At 35.9% G+C, this 19102-nt stretch overlaps 1 protein-coding gene across 4 annotated transcripts in view; it reads right to left on the bottom strand.

Moving 5' to 3' along the window:
• The window catches only part of LOC106879187 (serine palmitoyltransferase 1), a 53637-nt gene that overhangs the window by 20139 nt on the left and 14396 nt on the right, over window positions 1–19102 (bottom strand). Inside the window, exons 1-7 of one of the 4 annotated variants that reach the window (XM_052969951.2) lie at window positions 13486–14465; window positions 6659–6763; window positions 5462–5565; window positions 3322–3415; window positions 2817–2889; window positions 1284–1416; window positions 165–294 (exon numbers count right to left, since the gene is read on the bottom strand). In XM_052969951.2, the coding sequence (XP_052825911.1) occupies window positions 165–294; window positions 1284–1416; window positions 2817–2889; window positions 3322–3415; window positions 5462–5565; window positions 6659–6763; window positions 13486–13506 (660 nt within the window). In that variant the 5' untranslated portion in view covers window positions 13507–14465. Of the gene's footprint in view, window positions 1–164; window positions 295–1283; window positions 1417–2816; window positions 2890–3321; window positions 3416–5461; window positions 5566–6658; window positions 6764–11753; window positions 11850–13073; window positions 13184–13485; window positions 14466–19102 lie in introns of those variants that run through there. The other 3 variants (XM_052969949.2, XM_052969950.2, XM_052969948.2) reach the window with 3 other exon arrangements.

Raw genomic sequence — 19102 nt, 5'->3', positions numbered from 1 at the left:
GCCTCTAAATTCTCTCCAACCCATGCAGGTATGAAGAAGTGGAAGTTAAAACCATGATAATATGATGAAAGAAAATAAGGAATTGCTGATAAATGCTTAATTTCTGAGAGACAATTCCATGGCAACAAAATCAATGATAAATTTTGATTAGTTATAATACATACCCTTTGCTCTTCTTTTTCTTGTTCAATCAATAATTCTGTTAAATGGTCCATATCATTATGTCTGAAATATTTTATTACACTACGGGAAGCTAACAAACCTTTTTGGATTGAGAAACAAACTCCTGCATCACTAGAAAAACAAACAAACAAAAAGAAAAGTGAAGAAAACCTTGTGTTAAAAGAAATTTCATTAATAATTTCATGCACCAAAGTTTAAACAAACACAACAGGTACAAACATCTAATTAACAGGTAAAGTTAATCTGCTACAAATTCCTATTTAAAGTGGTAGTCAAGATTAGATCCATTCTTTTCTTTTGTTCAATTTCTTCACCCTTAACCAAGTATATTTGATGCCTAGCTGCCCTTATCTATGTGGGGGGAATGTCTTTGTGACTGTGCTTGTCCCCACTCCACTGCTTGTTTTAGAGTGATTTAAATTAAAACTTTCTATCAAAATTGCATGTTAATTTATATTCCAAAAACTTAATTAAATCTTTCCATCAAAATTTCATGTCAAAATATGTTCCAAAGACCAGCTTAATAATAAGAAAGTCGTTTTCTTAAACCTTTTTATTCATTTGACTGTGGCCATGCTGGAGCACCACCTTAAAGAGTTTTTTAGTGGAATGAATCGACCCCAGGGCTTATTCTTTTTAGGACTAGTACTTATTCTACCAGTTGCTTTTGCTAAACCACTAAGTTATGGGGGACAGAAACACACCAATATCGGTTGTCAAGCAATGGTGGGAAGGACAAACATAGACTCAGACACACGCAAAAATATATAATACGACAGGCTCCTTTCAGTTTCCATCCACCAAATCCACTCACAAGGCTTTGGTCAGCTCAAGGCTATAGTAAAAGACACTTGCCCAAGGTGCCATGCAGTGGGACTGAACGCAGAACTATGTGGTTGGAAAGCAAGCTTCAAAGCAAAGGAAGTGTATTTCAGTAGAAATATGATAATAAACGAGTCAAAATCTTGATTTCTTGTATATATTAATTAGGCACAAGCAGGTAGAGAACAGATTCTGTCTTTCAGGCTTAAGTGTTGTAATAGGAAGATAAATCAAAGAATTTAAAGGGTTATAATTCAAATAATCAAATACCAACATACCAAAATATGACATCACCACGTTTTGAATATGCAGGGATAGCACTTGCAACAGTAGCAAAACCATAGGAATAAAGAATTGCTGATTCTGACCCAAGAAATCGCCGCATCTTATCTTCCATGTTGAGGTGAACATCTGAAATATCACAAATAACAAATTATAAAGAGAGGAAACGTCATTATCATATAATGTTCTTTTTCCATGCTTTTATGTGGCTCCACACAGGCACTTTTACATGGCACCACACAGGCACTTTTACGTAGCACTGCATGGGCGCTTTTACATAGCACCACTACAAGTGCTCTACACCACTAGAGGGACCAGTCTTAAGGAGACCTGTACTCCACAGCAGAAGTGTTGAGTACAGCATGGTTGCCAGGCATCTTGGTCCTTCATGTTTTGAAATTAAAAGCTTCCATCAAAATTCCCTGTAAATTCATGTTCCAAACACCAACTTACTAATGACACAGTTCTTTTACTAAATTCTTCATATCTTTTATTTTTTACTTGTTTGACGCATTAGACAGTGGTCATGCTGTGGCACCATCTTGAATTTGAATTTTTAATCAAATGAATGAATCAGACCCTGTACGTTTTTTTTAAAAACCCAGTACTTATTCTATCGGGCCCTTTGGCTTAACCACTAAGTTAGATGGATGAAAACATACCAACACCAGTGTGGGTGGACAAACACAGACACAGTAGGTTCCATCTACCAAATCCACTCATAAGGCTTTGGTCAGCCAAAGGCTACAGCAGAAGACACTTGTCCAAGATGCCATGCAGTGAGACTGAACCTGGAACCATGTGGTTGGGAAGCAAGTTTCTTATCACACAGCCACACCTACGCCTATATTTTCAAAATTAATCAAAATAAAGGCAGAATATTTCAAAAGAAATATGGCAAAAAAAAAAGGGTTAAATCAAAATTGCGATGTCTGTATCCTACTAAATGTATAGACATCCAATAGGAACATGATGCTGTGGAATTTTTTCAGACTAAAATTTCTTCACAGACTTGTTATGTTAAAAACAACATCTGAGTGAGACAAACATCGTCACAGTCCAACAACGACTTAGCTGGCTGAAAATTCAAAGTCACTGCCAACAACATTCTTGCTTAAGAATAATAAATTTGTGTTCTACAAAAGTATTGAGTATCCCATCAGATTAATGTAAAATTGTTATTATTATAACATAAAAACAAACATGCATGTTGTAAAATTTATACTGAATGGCATCTTAAGTTTCGCCTCACAACTCAATCAACCAGCATAAGTCAACCCTGTAGATCGTCAAACAATACTTAAAGTTCCAGTCAACAAGAATTTTACAATAATTATATCCCTGCTTTTAATATTGAGTCCTAACCTTAGTTCAACATACATACAAATAAATATACATGTACATACACATATATTCCAGTTAAAGTCTAAAAGCAGGACATAATATTTCTAGAGTTCTTTGATCTTTTACAATCAGCAAAGAACTAAAAACGTAGATGCTAAACCTCTGACATAGTGCATATTACTTACCCATGGTGCCATAGAACGCTCTTGGACCACAAGAACCAACCCCATATTGCAAGAGGGTCTCAATTGCTGCATCCTACAAGAAAGGAAGAAAGATTTCATATTAACCAACTGAAAAGCAAAATTTATCAATTAACCCCTTGAAGCGTTTTTGTCAAACAAATTGGTCCCAGTACAGGAGTGCAAACAAACTAGTTGTGAAGGAATGACAAGGGTGACACACACACACACACACACACACACAAAGTACACAGCCTCAACAGACTTCACAAAACTTAGTTGCCATGTACTAAATTCACTCACAAGGTATCATCAGACCTGGGCTATTGTAGAATGCACTTGTCCAAGGTCCAAGTACCACACAGTAGGACTGAACCTAAAATCACAAGGTTGTGAAATGAGCATCTTAACTACATGGTCACCATGCAAAAAAAAAAAAAAAAATTGTAAGAAAATAATTTCTAACTGAAATAAAAAATTAGTTTGAAAATTAAATTACTGAAATTACCTCGACACTTTTTTCACCAAGCATACCCAAAAAATTAAAGGTGGCCATGTTAATACATTGTCGACCTTGGATAGTCAGGTATTTGCCTGCTTTCCTGGAAGAGAAAGGAAAATTATTCAATTAAAATATGACAGAACAAAGAGATTAACTAAATATTTGGTCAACCTTAGAGTTATAAGGAAGAAACTCTTTAATACATAGACTTAATATTTTCATAATAATCCTATCATTAATAAACTACACAAGTTGCAATTATCAATGTCTATAGCACACAGCAGAGGCATGGCTGTGTGGATAAGAAACTCCCTTTGGAACCACGTTGCATTGGGTTCAATCCACTGTGTAGCACCTGAAGCATCTTCTATTGCTCTGGGGCTAGCTAATGCTTTGTGAGTGATTTAGTAGATGGAAAACTGTATGTGTGTATGTGTGTGTGTGTGTGTGTGAACATGCACATATATAGGTTATATTTGTTTCTCAATGCTCAACATGGTATTGGTTTGTTTATGTCTACCTAACTTAGAAGTTCAACAAAAAGTGACTGACAATATATACCAGACTTTTGAATTAAGATCAAAACAAGACAGAAATTTTAAAAAAAGGAATTGTGAACTAACTTATGATAAAATGCTGCATAATTTACAAGATTTTTAATGTAAAACAGTATTTGATGTAATAAGCATCATTTTGAGACAGAAAAAGAAAACCATTTTCTAGTCGGTGGGTCTGTCTCAAACCTATACTTGTAAAAATTTCAAATTATTATCATGCAACATTAATATATAAAAAGGGTAAAATATTATGAAATTAGCAATTCAAAGATAGATTATTTGCATCTTTCCAATAAAGAATTATTTGGCATGGTTCCTTCAGCTGGATGCTTTTTTTAACACCAACCACTTTAAAGAGTATAAGGGGGACTTTTTTTGTAGCTCTGGCACGAAGTCACCAACTAACATGCAAAACAAAAATGCTCCCTTGACTTTGTGGAGATGTAGTAGAAAAGGAAGTGACTTTATGCTAAGTGTTCAGAGGCTGTAAAAAATTTCAGTTAGATTCTAGACATAGTCACTCATTAAAACATAAGCCTAAGAGGAGCTAACATTCATAGCATTAAATTTATGAACTATGTAGATATATAGCACTGTAAATATGGCAGTGTATAGTTAAGGCTCTGAAACAGAACTCAACTATATAACATAAGGGAAATAGTTTAAAGAGTATGAAAAGTTTATATACAATGTGAGAAATAATGATCATCGTTTAATGTTCATTGTTCATGTTGGTAACGATTGGATGGTTCAACAGGATCTAACAAGCCGAAGGACTGCACCAGGTTCCAATATCTACTTTGTCATGGTTTCTACAAGTGAATGCCTTTCGTAACACCGACCATTTCACAGAGTGTAATAGGTGCTTTTTACTTTTTATAGCACTTGCACTAGGGAGATCATCAAGTAACTTGCAAGACTAAAAAGCTCCCTCCACTGAATGAAAGTGTAGCAGAGAGCAAAGTGGTTTTATGCCATGTGTTGAGAAGCTAAAATACAATACAAGGTCAAGAACTGGTGTCTTGCTGAAGAGGAAATACATGGTTACCTCACAGTATATAAAGGTGAGTGGGAATAACTGGAAAGAGAGATAAAGATGGTGGTGACAAAGTGTCAGGGCATACCCTGAAGGTATAAGAAAGAGGGGATAAGAGAGAATAGGGACAGAGGATGAGGAAGGATTACTATGTTTATAAAGATGTAAGAGCGGTGAACAAAGGTGAAGGCATGATCGATGGTAAATATGAGTCTGGAGGAGAAGGTGAAAGAAACAGAAGTGGCTCAGGAGGGAGGAGGTGATAAGTGGAAGTACAGAAAGGGTGGAGAGCAGCAGTATAATAAAACTGCAGAAAGATGGGAGATATGGAGATGATGTGGAGCTAGGTAGGTAAAAGAGTAGTGGGAGAGGGAGGTAGAGAGAAAGAGGATACAGTGATGGAGATGGAGGTCAGAGGCATGTAAGGGTGAATGTTAGAAATAATTTTTTTTTAAATAAACAACCTTTCAAAAACAATACTAGCAATATCAAAATAGTTAAACAATAACAACATTTACTAATTAAACAATTTGAAATAAAAATGGAATTTTACCCAGAAATGACATTATTTCTCAGATTGTCCAAAAGTGGATGATCTTCTCTCGTCTTTGGAACAAGTGGCTGAGGCACCCAGTCAGCAATTAAATCTGATTTTTCCTGAAGTTGAAAGAAAAAACGAATTTAATAATTTAAACAAAGAAGTCTTGTCAACTTTAACTACTGATTATTTCCACTCCTAACCATCTCATCTAAAAAAATCTGGCACTGCGTCAGTTATAATGGCAAGGGTTCCAGTTGATCCAATCAACAGAACAGCCTGCTCATGTAATCAACATGAAAGTGGCTGAACACTCTACAGGCATGCGTACCCGTAATATAGTTCTCAGGGAGATTCAGCATAACACAAAATGTGACAGAGCTGGCCCTTTGAAATACAGGTACTACTCATATTTGCTAGCTGAGAGGACTGGAACAATGTGAAATAAAGTGTCTTGCTCTCAGACACAACACAATGCCGGGAATTGAACTCACAACCTTACAACTGTGAGCCAAATACCCTAATCACTAATCCACATGCCTTCTCACCTGAATTTACATGGACACACAGTGTATTGTGTTTATGGCTAAAAAGACTCCATGTACCCAGACCTTGTGGACACCCTGTATAAACATTTTTTATATTATTTCATTTTCTTAATGAAATAATGTCACAAACAAAATTGTTCATGCCATTCATCATCATCATCATCATCATCATCGTTTAACGTCTGCCTTCCATGCTAGCATGGGTTGGACGATTTGACTGAGGACTGGTGAAACCGGATGGCAACACCAGGCTCCAATCTAAGTTGGCAGAGTTTCTACAGCTGGATGCCCTTCCTAACGCCAACCACTCAGAGAGTGTAGTGGGTGCTTTTACGTGTCACCCGCACGAAAACGGCCACGCTCGAAATGGTGTCTTTTATGTGCCACCCGCACAAGAGCCAGTCCAGGGGCACCGGCAACGATCTCGCTCGAAAAACCTCATGTGTCACTCGCACAAGAGCCAGTCCATGGGCACTGGCAACGATCTCGCACGAAAGATATCATGTGTCGCCCGCACATGAGCCAGTCCAGGGGCACTGGCAACGATCCCGCTCGAAAGATTTCATGTGTCGCCCGCACATGGGCCAGTCCGGGGGCACTGGCAAACGATCCCGCTCGAAAAAAAAAAAAAAAAAATAGTTGCAAAATATGTAAAGACGCTTACCTTTTCTGTGAGTATTGTTTTTTCAGGATTGTAACTTTTAGAAAACAGCAGTTTAATGATACAAATAATAAGGATGGCTTCAAAGAACAAATGATATGTTGGAGCCTAAAATACAATAAGGAATAGATAAAATAAGGAATAATAAGAAATAATAAAAATAAAACATAAAATAAGATAAATGAGTGAATAATTAAGTTAATTTTTAAAAAGAAACAGGTGAAAATATTTGAAAAACTACATACTGTATTTACTAGTGTACAAGTTGCACTGTTTTATACTTGATTTTAATTGAATAAAAGTTGGATGTGACTTATACATGAAACAAAGCTGATATAAAGTTTGATGAAGGAAGAAATTTGTACCAAAATTCACCACTAAATTAGGGATGCGACTTAAACACAAGCGCAACTTATGAGTAAGTACAGTTTTTGAAAAACAAATATATTAAATACAAGTGAAATAGAAATAGCATGTAAAAATTACAATAGAAGCTACTTGTGAAAATAACTATTATATGATGAATAATTTGTTCGTTTATGTCCATTTGGCATGTTAAGCTAGGATAGGATGAATATATCATTGAGGAATTGTTTTATGGCTAGATAGCTATTTTTCAAGTGAGGGATCTCCTTTTTCACACACCTTTGAAGGCTCAAAGCAAATTGATGATTCTTGACAGGAGTAGTGACAACAACAGTTCATAGCTGGTGACTTTCATGGCACAAAAATGTAAACAAACACTGACATTCACACACATACATAGAGTGTTTGAGCTAAATTTGACAGTTTGCATTAAAAAAATATATATATATCTCTGAAAATAAAAATATTTTTTAAAAAGTCAGAAAATATCAACTAGAATATGGCTATGAGATAACAGTTTCCTCAAAATAGCTGCCCTCAGCTTCCACCATGGCTTCAAGAATATTGTGTATGTGGTCCTCACTGTGTCTCTGGGAAGACCTTCAAACACCTCCTTGATTTTGGTCACCAGCTCAGCCTTGGTGTTGCAGGCAGAGCAGTTGGTGCCTTTCTCAACTGCACTTCACATACATAGTAATCTATAGGATTACAATGGGTGGAATTAAGAGACCAGAAATTGGGACTCATGAAGTTAAAGAAATTCTTTAATAAACACTTCTGACTCTTTCCAGAGAAATGGCAAGGAGCTGAATCCTTCCAGCAGCAACCCTCTCCAGCCAGGGATTGACTGCAGTCCCCAGCAGCTTCACATAACCATCTGAATTGAGCCTGAAGCCCTGTTCAAAAACGTTGGGGTGAATTTCAGCATGCAATCAGAACACCTGCTGTGTCCATTCCTGTTAACCACAGCTTCATAGTCTCTGTTGCAGCTGTCCTTGTCATGTCTTTACTGCCTTAAGTGTTCACAGAACACCGAGTGGCTGTCATGATGTTGGCATTTTGATACCTGGCATGAATCATCATGATGCAGGTAACTCTTTTCCAATTTTCAGATCACTTCCAATCCTCCATGTCAGCTAACATTTTCTCAACTACAGCTTTATTCTTTATGCTCTCCAACACCATTAACTGTTTACCAATACATTAAGCTGTTCCTGGTAAGAGGAAACATTAAAAAAATTTCCAAATTAGCCCAAACACCTGAAGATACATACATATGGCAGGCTTCTTTTAGTTTCCATCTATCAAATTTACTCAACGCTTTGTCAGCTTGGAGATTTAGTAGAAGACACTTGCCCAAGGTGCTGCACAGTAGGACTGAAGCAAAAACCATGTAGTTGAGAAGAGAGCTTCTTAACCACAGAGCTATGTTTGTGGTGTTAATTATATAATAAATAAATAAGTAATTTGGGAAATACTGTATAATTATAGAATTTGAAGCTAAACATGAAAGATTTACACCTTAAATACCAAAGTTAACATTTACTCAATCTTTGAAAGAAAGACTATAAGAAATGAACCAAGAGTAAAACTTGATAAGAAGAATAAAATGTAGTGTGTAAGAGAAATGGCAACACTCGTATAGATATGTAAAGCATATGAATAATGATAGAGGAATACAGAAATGCTTAGAGATTCATGTGGAAGAGAGTGGTGAAAGAGGAAGACATGAAGAGAGGTAGTGAAAACTAATCTCAGGATGCTGGACATCACAAAGGCGAGCTGGAAGAAACGTTAGCACGCCAGGTGAAATGCTTAGCGGCATTTCGTTCCGAGTTCAAATTCCACCGAGGTTGACTTTGCCTTTCATCCTTTCGGGGTCGATAAATTAAGTACCAGTTACTCACTGGGGTCGATGTAATCGACTTGATCCCTTTGTCTGTCCTTGTTTGTCCCCTCTATGTTTAGCCCCTTGTGGGCAATAAAGAAATAACAAAGGAATGCCACAAGTGGTAGAGCAGTGTGTTGGAAAAGACTCATCTAACACATGCAAGCACGGGAAAACAAACATATGATGAATGTAAACAAAATATCTGAAATGAGCACAACTAATTCCTAAACCCATAATCAAAGAATAAGATAAATTCTCATTAATCCTTTATCTGGCTTAGATACAGGAAAAACATGAGATCTAATATGGTACACCCTGACATCTTAACACGACTATTTTTATCACTTTCCAGAAACACCCTATTACTGTCACCCTCTCTTCTAAAATGTGAGTAGTCATGTAGATTCTCTACAGCAATGCTCCACAACTGGTATTCCATGGCACACTGGTGTGCCAAGAGACAATGCTAGATGTGCCACAGTGTAACCTGAAAATAAATTTTTTTCCTTATATTTTTAGTCATATTTTTAGTTCAAGTGTGCCACCAAATTTTGAAAAGAATAGTGATTGATATTTTTTAAAAAAAGAAAAAATATAAAACATATTTTGAAGCAATTATCGATAAACTACTGCCTTATATACAACTAAAACTGGATAAAGTATGTATAAGAAGAGTCTATCTTTGCATAGTGTATGTGTTTGTATGTGTGCACATACGCCCGTGCATGTGTGATATGAATTTCATAACTTCTTTATGGTTATTGCAGAAGAGGCATAGTGTTCTTGTTGGCATTTCTCAACAATAAACTGTTCATTCATTTGGTGTTTTGCTTTCAAAGCCATGCAATATAAGAGATCCCTTACTTGAAAAACAAGAAAGGGTTAGCATCAGAAAGGGAATGTGGTTGTAAAACAAATACCTCAATAACGTTTTCACCTAACCCATGCTAACATGTAAAAAAAAAATGGATGTGAAAACAAACAACTTTGAGTTAAGTGCCCTGAAATATCAGTCCCTGTGTGACAGACATGATAGATATCAGCAATAGACATTAATTTGAATGGAGAAAGTGTAACTGATCACTTTGGTGTTAATTTGTATTTCCTCTATTTGCATTCTGTATTGCATTACACACATCAGCCCATCCTTGGACGGTTCCAATAGCCTACCAATTTGCTATGAGAAGGGGCTGCGAGACCCTCACTCAACCCTTCTCCATTTCTGTAGAAATAGGATGCTGTGAGTAGTCTCCCATGACCATTCTCATAGTACAACATAACCGACGCCAAAAGAGAGAGAAGGAACAACAACAATTTTTGACTGGTACTTGACTGGTTCCAACCCCTCTGAAGGATGAAAGGCAAAGTTGACCACAGCGGGATTCAAGACCAATGACCACAAGACATTGTAATGTTTCTGCTGATTCACCATCTTGTGGATTTGTGACAAAACTCTAATTAATAAGCATTCTCCTACTGCTACCTTCCTACACTTAAAGAGAGATAACTTTTCCTTCTTGTTAACAGATATACAAGATAGAAAACCTCATTTTCTGAGGAGCGTAGTTTATTGCTGATTGCATTATCCTAAGGATATCATTGATATGTATTTAAAATAAGAGACAAGATAATTTTATTTGTACTAACTACAACCACAGTATGACTTACGTGAAAGTTACATGATATATACGGTTTTATCTTTTATGTTTTATTTCAGTCAATGAACTATAGCCATGCTAGGGTACAGCCTTGAAAGGTTTTAGTCGAACAAATCGACACTAGTACTTATTCTAACGGCTCCATTTGTCGAAACGCTAGGTTACGAGGACGTAAACAATCCGACACTGGTTATAAAGCAATAGGTTAGTGACAAACAGACAGACGACGGCTTCCACACAGCTTCCGTCTGCCAAATTCACTCACAAGGCATTGGCCAGCCTGGAGTTGTAATGAAAGGTGCCGCGCACAGTGGAACTGAACCCGAAACCATGTGGTTGCGAAGCAAGCTCCTTTTATTCGGTTTTGTTTATTTGCTTATTCACATATCAAAGTCTATTATTTTTTTCTAACGCTGCAGTTGTTGTTGTTACTTCGATAGTGGTGAACAAGCAGTTAGTCATATTATTACATTGAAAATTTTCTTTTGAAGTTAATATTGACGAAACAAAGATACAAAAAAAACCTGTAAAGCTGCATTTATCGCCCCTCTACTGCCTACCGTTCCTAGTGCGCCCCTCTCCACCAAAAAATGTTTTTTTTTTTTCACCGCCCACTTTTTAAAGCGTTGGTATACACATTTATAACTAGTTGACAAAATGTATAATTTTGTGTACCGTAAACAAAAGAGAAATCGACGAAAGGCTCATCCCCCAAACGTTAGAATTTATCATTATTACATTTTGACATATTTACACTGCAGAGCAAGCAATTCACCTTAAACAACCTACTTTTAAATTAGCATGTTTGCATTGGTCATCAGAATAAAAAATCTTTTTTTTTTCAAACACATTGTATAGGACAAAAGGTAAAAAAAAATAATACAAAAACGTGTCAGTGTCAACGTATTACTAGAATCACCTTAATGTTCGTTCTAAGACCACACCAATACGGTTTTAGTCCCTGGATACGGTATGACTGGAGGGGAAAAAATGACAGGAAAGCCACGGTTGGAACCCTTCTGATTATAAGTTTCCTAGATCGAGGTTGGCTTGAGAGTTAGCAATTTTTTTTTTTTTTTAAATGGGACAAAAGACATTTTTTTAATACTCTCGCATAGCTCTGAAAATGTAGGTCTACTAAAATCAATAGCTCTCAGAAAGTTATCAAAATATGATTATTTACATTAGTAAAGGCTTGAATATAATCCTGCCATACCATGGTTTGGGTATTATATTCTTTCCCGACACAATGTTACCTCAACATTGGTTTTTATTAACGTAATTTCAATTCAACAAAGTTTCAAAAAAAAAAAACCAACGCAAAGCCAATCTCCACGCGGTCACGCGATCTGCTTGAGATAGCAGCCAAATCTTGGTCAAATCAAATATTTTGAAAATAGGACAAATCGATCGGATATTGGGATAGAAGATTTCTTCCATTGCCTGAATGCTTGTAATATCTTTTACTAGAAGTCTATTCAATCAAGAAAGACTGGGGGGGGGGGGTATATACAACAATAACTCTGGGATCGGTGTCATTTTAAAGTAGGTACTTATGGGTGCAGCATGACCGGGGAACAGGAAGCTCATGAATCCCTTGGGTGGGTGTCAAATGGGAACACCTAGTTTAACATGTGTGGGAGGGTACACTTCTTCGAAACAGCAACCGGATTCAGAAGCACATGCCCGGGATGACAAGTAACAAGTTAGTCTCCCCTTTGGAAGTGTAACGATTCCGCCAGCTATTATGTAAGTTTTTGGCGACAGTGTCGAGAGAAAAAGTTTACTAGAAAAAGTATTTGAAGATAAATTTAGTTTCTATATTTTATTTTTTTTTTTTTTTTTTTAATGTATCATTTATAAAAAATAAAGGAACAGTGAGTAATTATTAAAGCTTATAAATAAAATATAGTAATTTGTGGATGTCCGTCCGGCTACCGATCTTGATGTAAAAAGAATAAAATTATCAAACATGCAAGATTCTGAAATAGTAACTTTGAAAGAGAGGTGGACTGGCGTATGATTATTTATCTAGGATATAAACAAAACAAGAGTGAAGAAAGTTTGTAAATGAATTCAAGTTTTCCGATCGATTAGATTAGCAGGTCATATTGACATCGAAAGTGGGTTTGACTAGGAATTTAAAAAATAATAATAATAAACTATGTTGATAATTCATATTAAATATTGTATCATGTATTTGTATATATCTATATTTGTACATATTACACGATATTTGTTAGGGCGGGAGTTATAACTTCCGAATATATGAATGTCTTGGCTTCACCAAAATGGTACGATTTTTTAAAAATAAATAGAAATTGATTAAAATATCAATTTAAGAACAAAACAAGTGCGTAACTTGAATAATGTGCCATCATGTAGCGTATCATGTAACATACAATTAAATAAATCCAATGGACATGGGTGACATATTTTTTTAATTGTTTATATTTTCAAATAACCTATATTCATATAAAATGAATGGTAAGATCAGGCATACCTCAAATATAGCATGTATCATCTCGGTGAATTCCCAAGTTGGTGAAACGATCGCCATTTTGAGTGAGACTTAAACAGACGGAATGCTTGATAGGGGACATAACTCCATAATTTAGAATCCAACATAATTGATACGAAATGGTCTGAGACCACCCCTGTTTCTATGATAATACTTGTTTTAATGTGAACTAAATTAAGTTCAGCCATCGAAATTTTCTGTAAGTTTTTGTTCAAAACACCTACTTAATAATAACTAAATCCTTCAATATTTTCAAAATTAATTCAAATGCTGTGTATTTTAAAAGAAATGTAGTTACAAAATAGCCGACTAATAAAATAGTTTTCCTGATGCCAAGAGTAAAGTACAATGAAAAAAGAAAAGAGAGAGAAAGAATAAAAGAACTCATACTTACAAACAAAGTATAGATCCACATATTAATAATCTCTCATGCAATTGTGATATTCTCAGTTGTTTCAATTAAGTGTACTAATCCAAATCATTCCTCAAACAGGGATTATCCCAATAACTTTGGAGTGGAGGGACTGGAAACTATGAGATCTATGTATTTTCCCAATACCATTATCAATGTTAGTGATGTGAAATACTTGCTACAGATTTCTGACAGACTTGGCTGACCCATTAATTATGTCATTGAAAACTATTTGTCTACAAGTTCTACAGACATTTCATGCACAGCGAAGCAAGTTAAAGTTTTAATTCCTGCTAACCAGGATCACTTTTAACTCACACCTCTGTTCAAAATATACCTGTAGTTATTTAATCTGACAGCATTCACTTATTTCTGCCCTTTGAACTCTTTGAACTGATATCTAATTCTACTTGTATCTTTCACAATCTTGATAACCCTTACTTATTAGTTCACTTTAATTAATAGTTTGTTAGACAAAAGGTGTTGTAGACTTTTAACTCCTAGAATAAACAGCTTCACACTTGAAAATTTGTATAAAAATTTACACAACCAGAAATTATATAGTTACACAACATGTTAACTGATTGCTAGGATATCATTTCACTTCCTACTTCTACCACCATTTTTATTTGAGTAATCCAGCTGTAGAAACTCTGCCAGATCAGATTAGAGCCTAGTGAAGCCTTCTGGTTCGCCAGTCCTCAGTCAAATTGTCCAACCCATGCTAGCATGGAAGGTGGACGTTAAACGATAATGATGATGATAATGATAATACTTGAGTCTTGCATAATATGGACTGTGATGCAGCTTGGTCCAATCATTTAAGAAGTTTGCTTCACAATTACAAAGTTCCAGATAAAGTCACACTGCATGGCAGCTTGGGCAAATGTCTTTCAATCAATGCCTTAAACTTTAATCTTTATGAAAATCTGCCGAATGGAATGTCATTGCAATTAAAAAATACAGACTTGCCACACGGAAATGAGACAAGTGGGCACAGGTGTTTGAATGCAAACAGTTTGTCACGGTTGACTGGACATTCAACTTGTTTTGGCAGGAGTAAGTTTTGGAGACACACACACACAGAAACAAATATAGATTCAGATAGAGAGCAGGGAAGAGAGAGATAGGAGAAAGAGAGAGAGAGAGAGAGAGAGAGACATTGCACATACATAAACATAGATACTCAAAGAGAGAAGAGATGAAAAAAAATTTTGATATTTAATGTCAAATAAGTCAACATCAAATCAGCTATGTTAAATTGGTGGCGAAAAATGGCTGTGCCAAAACGTCTCATACTATTGTCACACACTGATTCTGGTTGAGGATTACATTAATGGAACAAATGCCAGTGGAATACTCAGCCACTCATACACAAGTTCAATGAGCAGGTAATTCAGTTGATCAAACAACTGAGCCCTTATCAAAACCATCAGAGATCTATTGGTGCTTATTTTTTCCAATATTGTCCAAACCCTAAAGCAGGAAGTGTGACAAAAGAGGTTTTTTTTTTTTTCGTCTTGTAAGTACTTGGAAACCCTGTCAGTGCAGGCGCCACTTAAAAGCACCCATTCCACACTGTAAAGTAGTTGGTGTTTGGAAGGGCATCCAGCTGTAAAAACCATGTCAAAACTGACCTCGCTTGTGCTTGTGCCACATAAAAAACACTAAGTCCACTCTGCTGAGTGGTTGGTGTTAGGAAGGGCATCCAGCTGTAAAAATCCTGCCAAAACAGTTAGAGAAGTCTGGTGCAGGCTTCAGCCTGGCCAGCTCTTGTGGTACCATCCCACCCATGCTAGCATGGACAGTGGACATTAATCAAGGATGATGATGATGATGCTGATGATAATTCAAAGTAAATGTCTTCAAGTGAATGACCATTATTCTATTAAGGACAAGAGCACTCAGAGAATGTAAACCTCCGCCAAGGCAACACTAATATCCTCTCAACGATTAGCCAGAGATTATTTTTAAAATGAGAATATCTGAAATAAACTCGACTGCTCTCACAAATGAGAATACTAAAAATGAACCCAACCACTCTCAAAAAATAATCCAGAATTCTTGTCTGGTACCGGATCGATCCCAAAATTTAATCAGCTTGTGCCAGTCATGAAGCCAAACATCCCTGAAAGTTTCATCTGAATCCATCCAGCAGTTCCTGAGATATCTTGTCCATGGACAAACAAAGAAACAAACACGACTGAAAACAATGATAAAAGCCAGTTTCAACAGATCACTGCACTCAAAAACCGACAATGATATTGGATTTGTCATCAAGGCTCACTAATATGTGTTATAAAAGCAGAAAAGTTTGATGACTGCTAACATATAACTGAAGAGGAGCTATCATAAAATGGGATTGTTTTGCACATAAAGATTGATTAAACAAGACAAACAGACTAAGTAAAAGACAAGTATCAAACCAACCAAGAAGCTTTGATAAGATTGCTTGCTTTGCTAAAAATAACACCCAAATTTATCTAATATCATATCTCATCTTCAAAAATAAACAAAAAGTTGTTTGTCAATATAGCCCTGGACACATTATGTGTAACAAACAAAAGAAAAAGAAAGGAGGCGTGGCTGTGTCTTAAGAAGCTTATTTTCCAATCACATGGTTCCAGGTTCAGTCTCACTGTGACACCTTGGGCAAGTGTTTTCTACTATAGCCTCATGCCGAGCAAAGCCTTGTGAATAGATTGGATAGGTAGGAACTAAGAGTAACCTGTCGTGTGTGTGTGTGTATTTATCCCCCACTACTTCTTCACAACCAGTGTTGGTGTGTTTACACTCCTGTAAATTAATGGTTCAGCAAAAGAAACCAATAAAATAAATACCAAGCTTTAAAAAAAATAAGCACTGGGGTAGATTCATTCAACTCAAATAAAAATTCTCCCAGGCGGTGCCTCCACATGGTCATGGCCTAATGACTGAATAAATGGTCAAGTTTAGAAAGCCTTTGATGACATGTTTGCATGACCTAAGCCAACATAAAGCTGGATACCAGAGCAAAAGAAACATGAATTCTCAACAGACCAGTACAATTAACCTAATTAGAACCACAGACAGCGCTGGTTTAATCATTAAGCAAAATAAGCACATGCTTAGGGCATCAAGGGAAGGAGGGGGCACCACAGAAATGGTAAATGGTTTACGGCACAAAAGAAATCACTTTAGATTTGCTAAAATAATATTCGGGATGCCTTTATTTCTACTAAGTATAGATGCAAATGTGTTACCTAAGATTAATTTTGAGGATCTGATCAAAAACTTTACAATTCAAAAAAGTAGGAGGAAACTTTTTAAATATAAATACAGTGAAAGTAGACAAAAATAAACAATTTTCCCTCTTACTGTTTTGTTTCGCCTTGAAAAATAAGAACTTATTTTATGGTTTGTTATTGTTTATATTTTGAATTACATAATCTTTTATGGGGGGTACCAAAATCTTTTAAGTGCTTAGGGCCTCGATGGGTCTTAATCCAGCCCTGACCACAGAGGATGCTTCTTAAGTATTGCTGAGAAGTTGACACAAAAACTTTTTCGGTAATTGTTATTGCTAGACTACATTCTGTAAAGTGCCTTACAAAGAACATGTGTCCTAAGTTGAACAATACCTTTCACTTGAAATGATCACAGATTGAGCAGATACTCATTCTCAGGTCATGGGGTGGGTGCACTAAGTAGTGATGTTATTACCAGTTCGAATATGCCACCTGGTGGCGCTGCGAGCTGATTTAGGTGTATTTGCACTATTTGTCTTCAGAGAGAAATTTTCTCCATGAGAAAACACAGTAAATGGCTTGTTTTCAAGTCTGAACATGACACTAGCATATTCAAACTGGTAATGACATTGCATTCATTTTCAGATATCATATAGCTTTAAAAAATAGAAACTGATTTGATAGTCTCTTTGCATTATCCACTTGCGCACACATAAACATAATATACACACACACACACATGTATATACATCAATCAGTTCAGTTAATCACAAATCCCAAGAGCTGTGTTGGCTTAAACAAAAGATCTTTGCCACTTTGTTAGTGACTGGCTTGAATTTTGCAAAGGAGAATAAAAGCTGTCTCCAAGCAAACAAACAAACAAGTAAAACAAACATGCATGCATACAGTAAACCTTCAATTTAAAGGATTTGCAATTTATTCATTCATCCATTTACAGAGTCAGAGAGAAAACGACACAGTAAAAAAACAGAGAGATAGGGGGAGAGGGAGGGAGGGAGGAGATATATATATATATATATATTTATGATGATAAATGATTTTACCGATAAAGGTTTTTTCATACTGAACTACTTGGCAAAATTGTTAATTATTAATTCTATTACTAATTGACGATTCCCTGCCCTTATTCTTGTATGTAGAGAGAGAGAGAGAGAGAGAGAGAGAGAGAGAGAGAGAGAGAGAGAGAGAGAGAGAGAGAGAACTGAGAGATTCAAGCAGTACTCATTCCTGGAGTAAATTATCCAATAAGTGTGTCCTATGCTTTTTTTGTTGCTATTTCTAGAATGTGAAGTTACAGTATTTGGGACTTCCTGCTGCACTTCCTCCTTTAACAGAAATGTTAAATAGAAAGAGGAAGAATTATTTGTGTGTGCATGCACATGGAAAGGGTTGTATTGCATTGGCTTTTTTCATAGAATAAGCTCATTTCTAGTTTCAGTTTGCTTCAAACTACCAAAGTCAGTTTGCATACAGAATATTTCTCCAATTCCCAAATTATCAATTTATTTTCCTAAAATTTTGCACTTCTTCCAGTTTACAATTGCATCAAATGACAGAAGTTAAACAAGCATGTGAATTTAAATGTTGCACAGAAATTAGAAGCAATTGACAAATTAAGACAAGGAGTCCCAGTTGCATGCATTTGTAAAAGTTACGGTGTTGAAAACAATATACATTAAATCAAGGGCTAAATTTCGAGTTTTCTTTAAAATACAGTGTTGATATCCATTAAATGCAGAATTCAAAGGGTTAAGTCAGTAGGGATGTATGAATACAGACATGGCAGACAAACACGGAAACAGTAAGTTTTATACTTTCTGTTTTTAGTATATTTATACAATGTGATTGGACACTAGAATCGTAGTCACACTACAACACTTCACACTAATAAGGGAACTGTGTATGGTTACTCAATCTGCTAGAAATAACAGGGAAATACCCTTTAAGTCACATCCCTACTGCCTTAACCCTTTAGCATTCTGATTACTTTGTTAAATGTAAAGCTTACTCATTCAGTCATGTATCAATCATGTATTAATCTTGTAGCTTTGAGATTTAAATTATATGAATGTCTATTTTTAGAATAGCATTGTAGGGCAGGTGTGAGAGATCAGATCTGGCTGGTTTGAGCATAAAACAGGTAGAATATTTGGGCCTGATATGGTCTATGTAAATGCTAAAGGGTTAAAGAGAAGCAAACATATTAGATTGGTAATTTTAGATGCATGTAATGTAATCAATGCAAGATGGTCACATCTGGAATGCCTTTGATCATAAATCTGCCCTATCAGGACTGACCTGAGTTAAACAACAAAAACAGAATTATCCTTTAGCTGGAAAGCTAAATTTCA

This window comes from Octopus bimaculoides, chromosome 8 (genome assembly GCF_046866305.1).
Source record: "Octopus bimaculoides isolate indiv1 chromosome 8, ASM4686630v1, whole genome shotgun sequence".
Classification (NCBI taxonomy): domain Eukaryota; kingdom Metazoa; phylum Mollusca; class Cephalopoda; order Octopoda; family Octopodidae; genus Octopus; species Octopus bimaculoides.
This window is presented reverse-complemented; position numbering and strand designations above follow the sequence as displayed.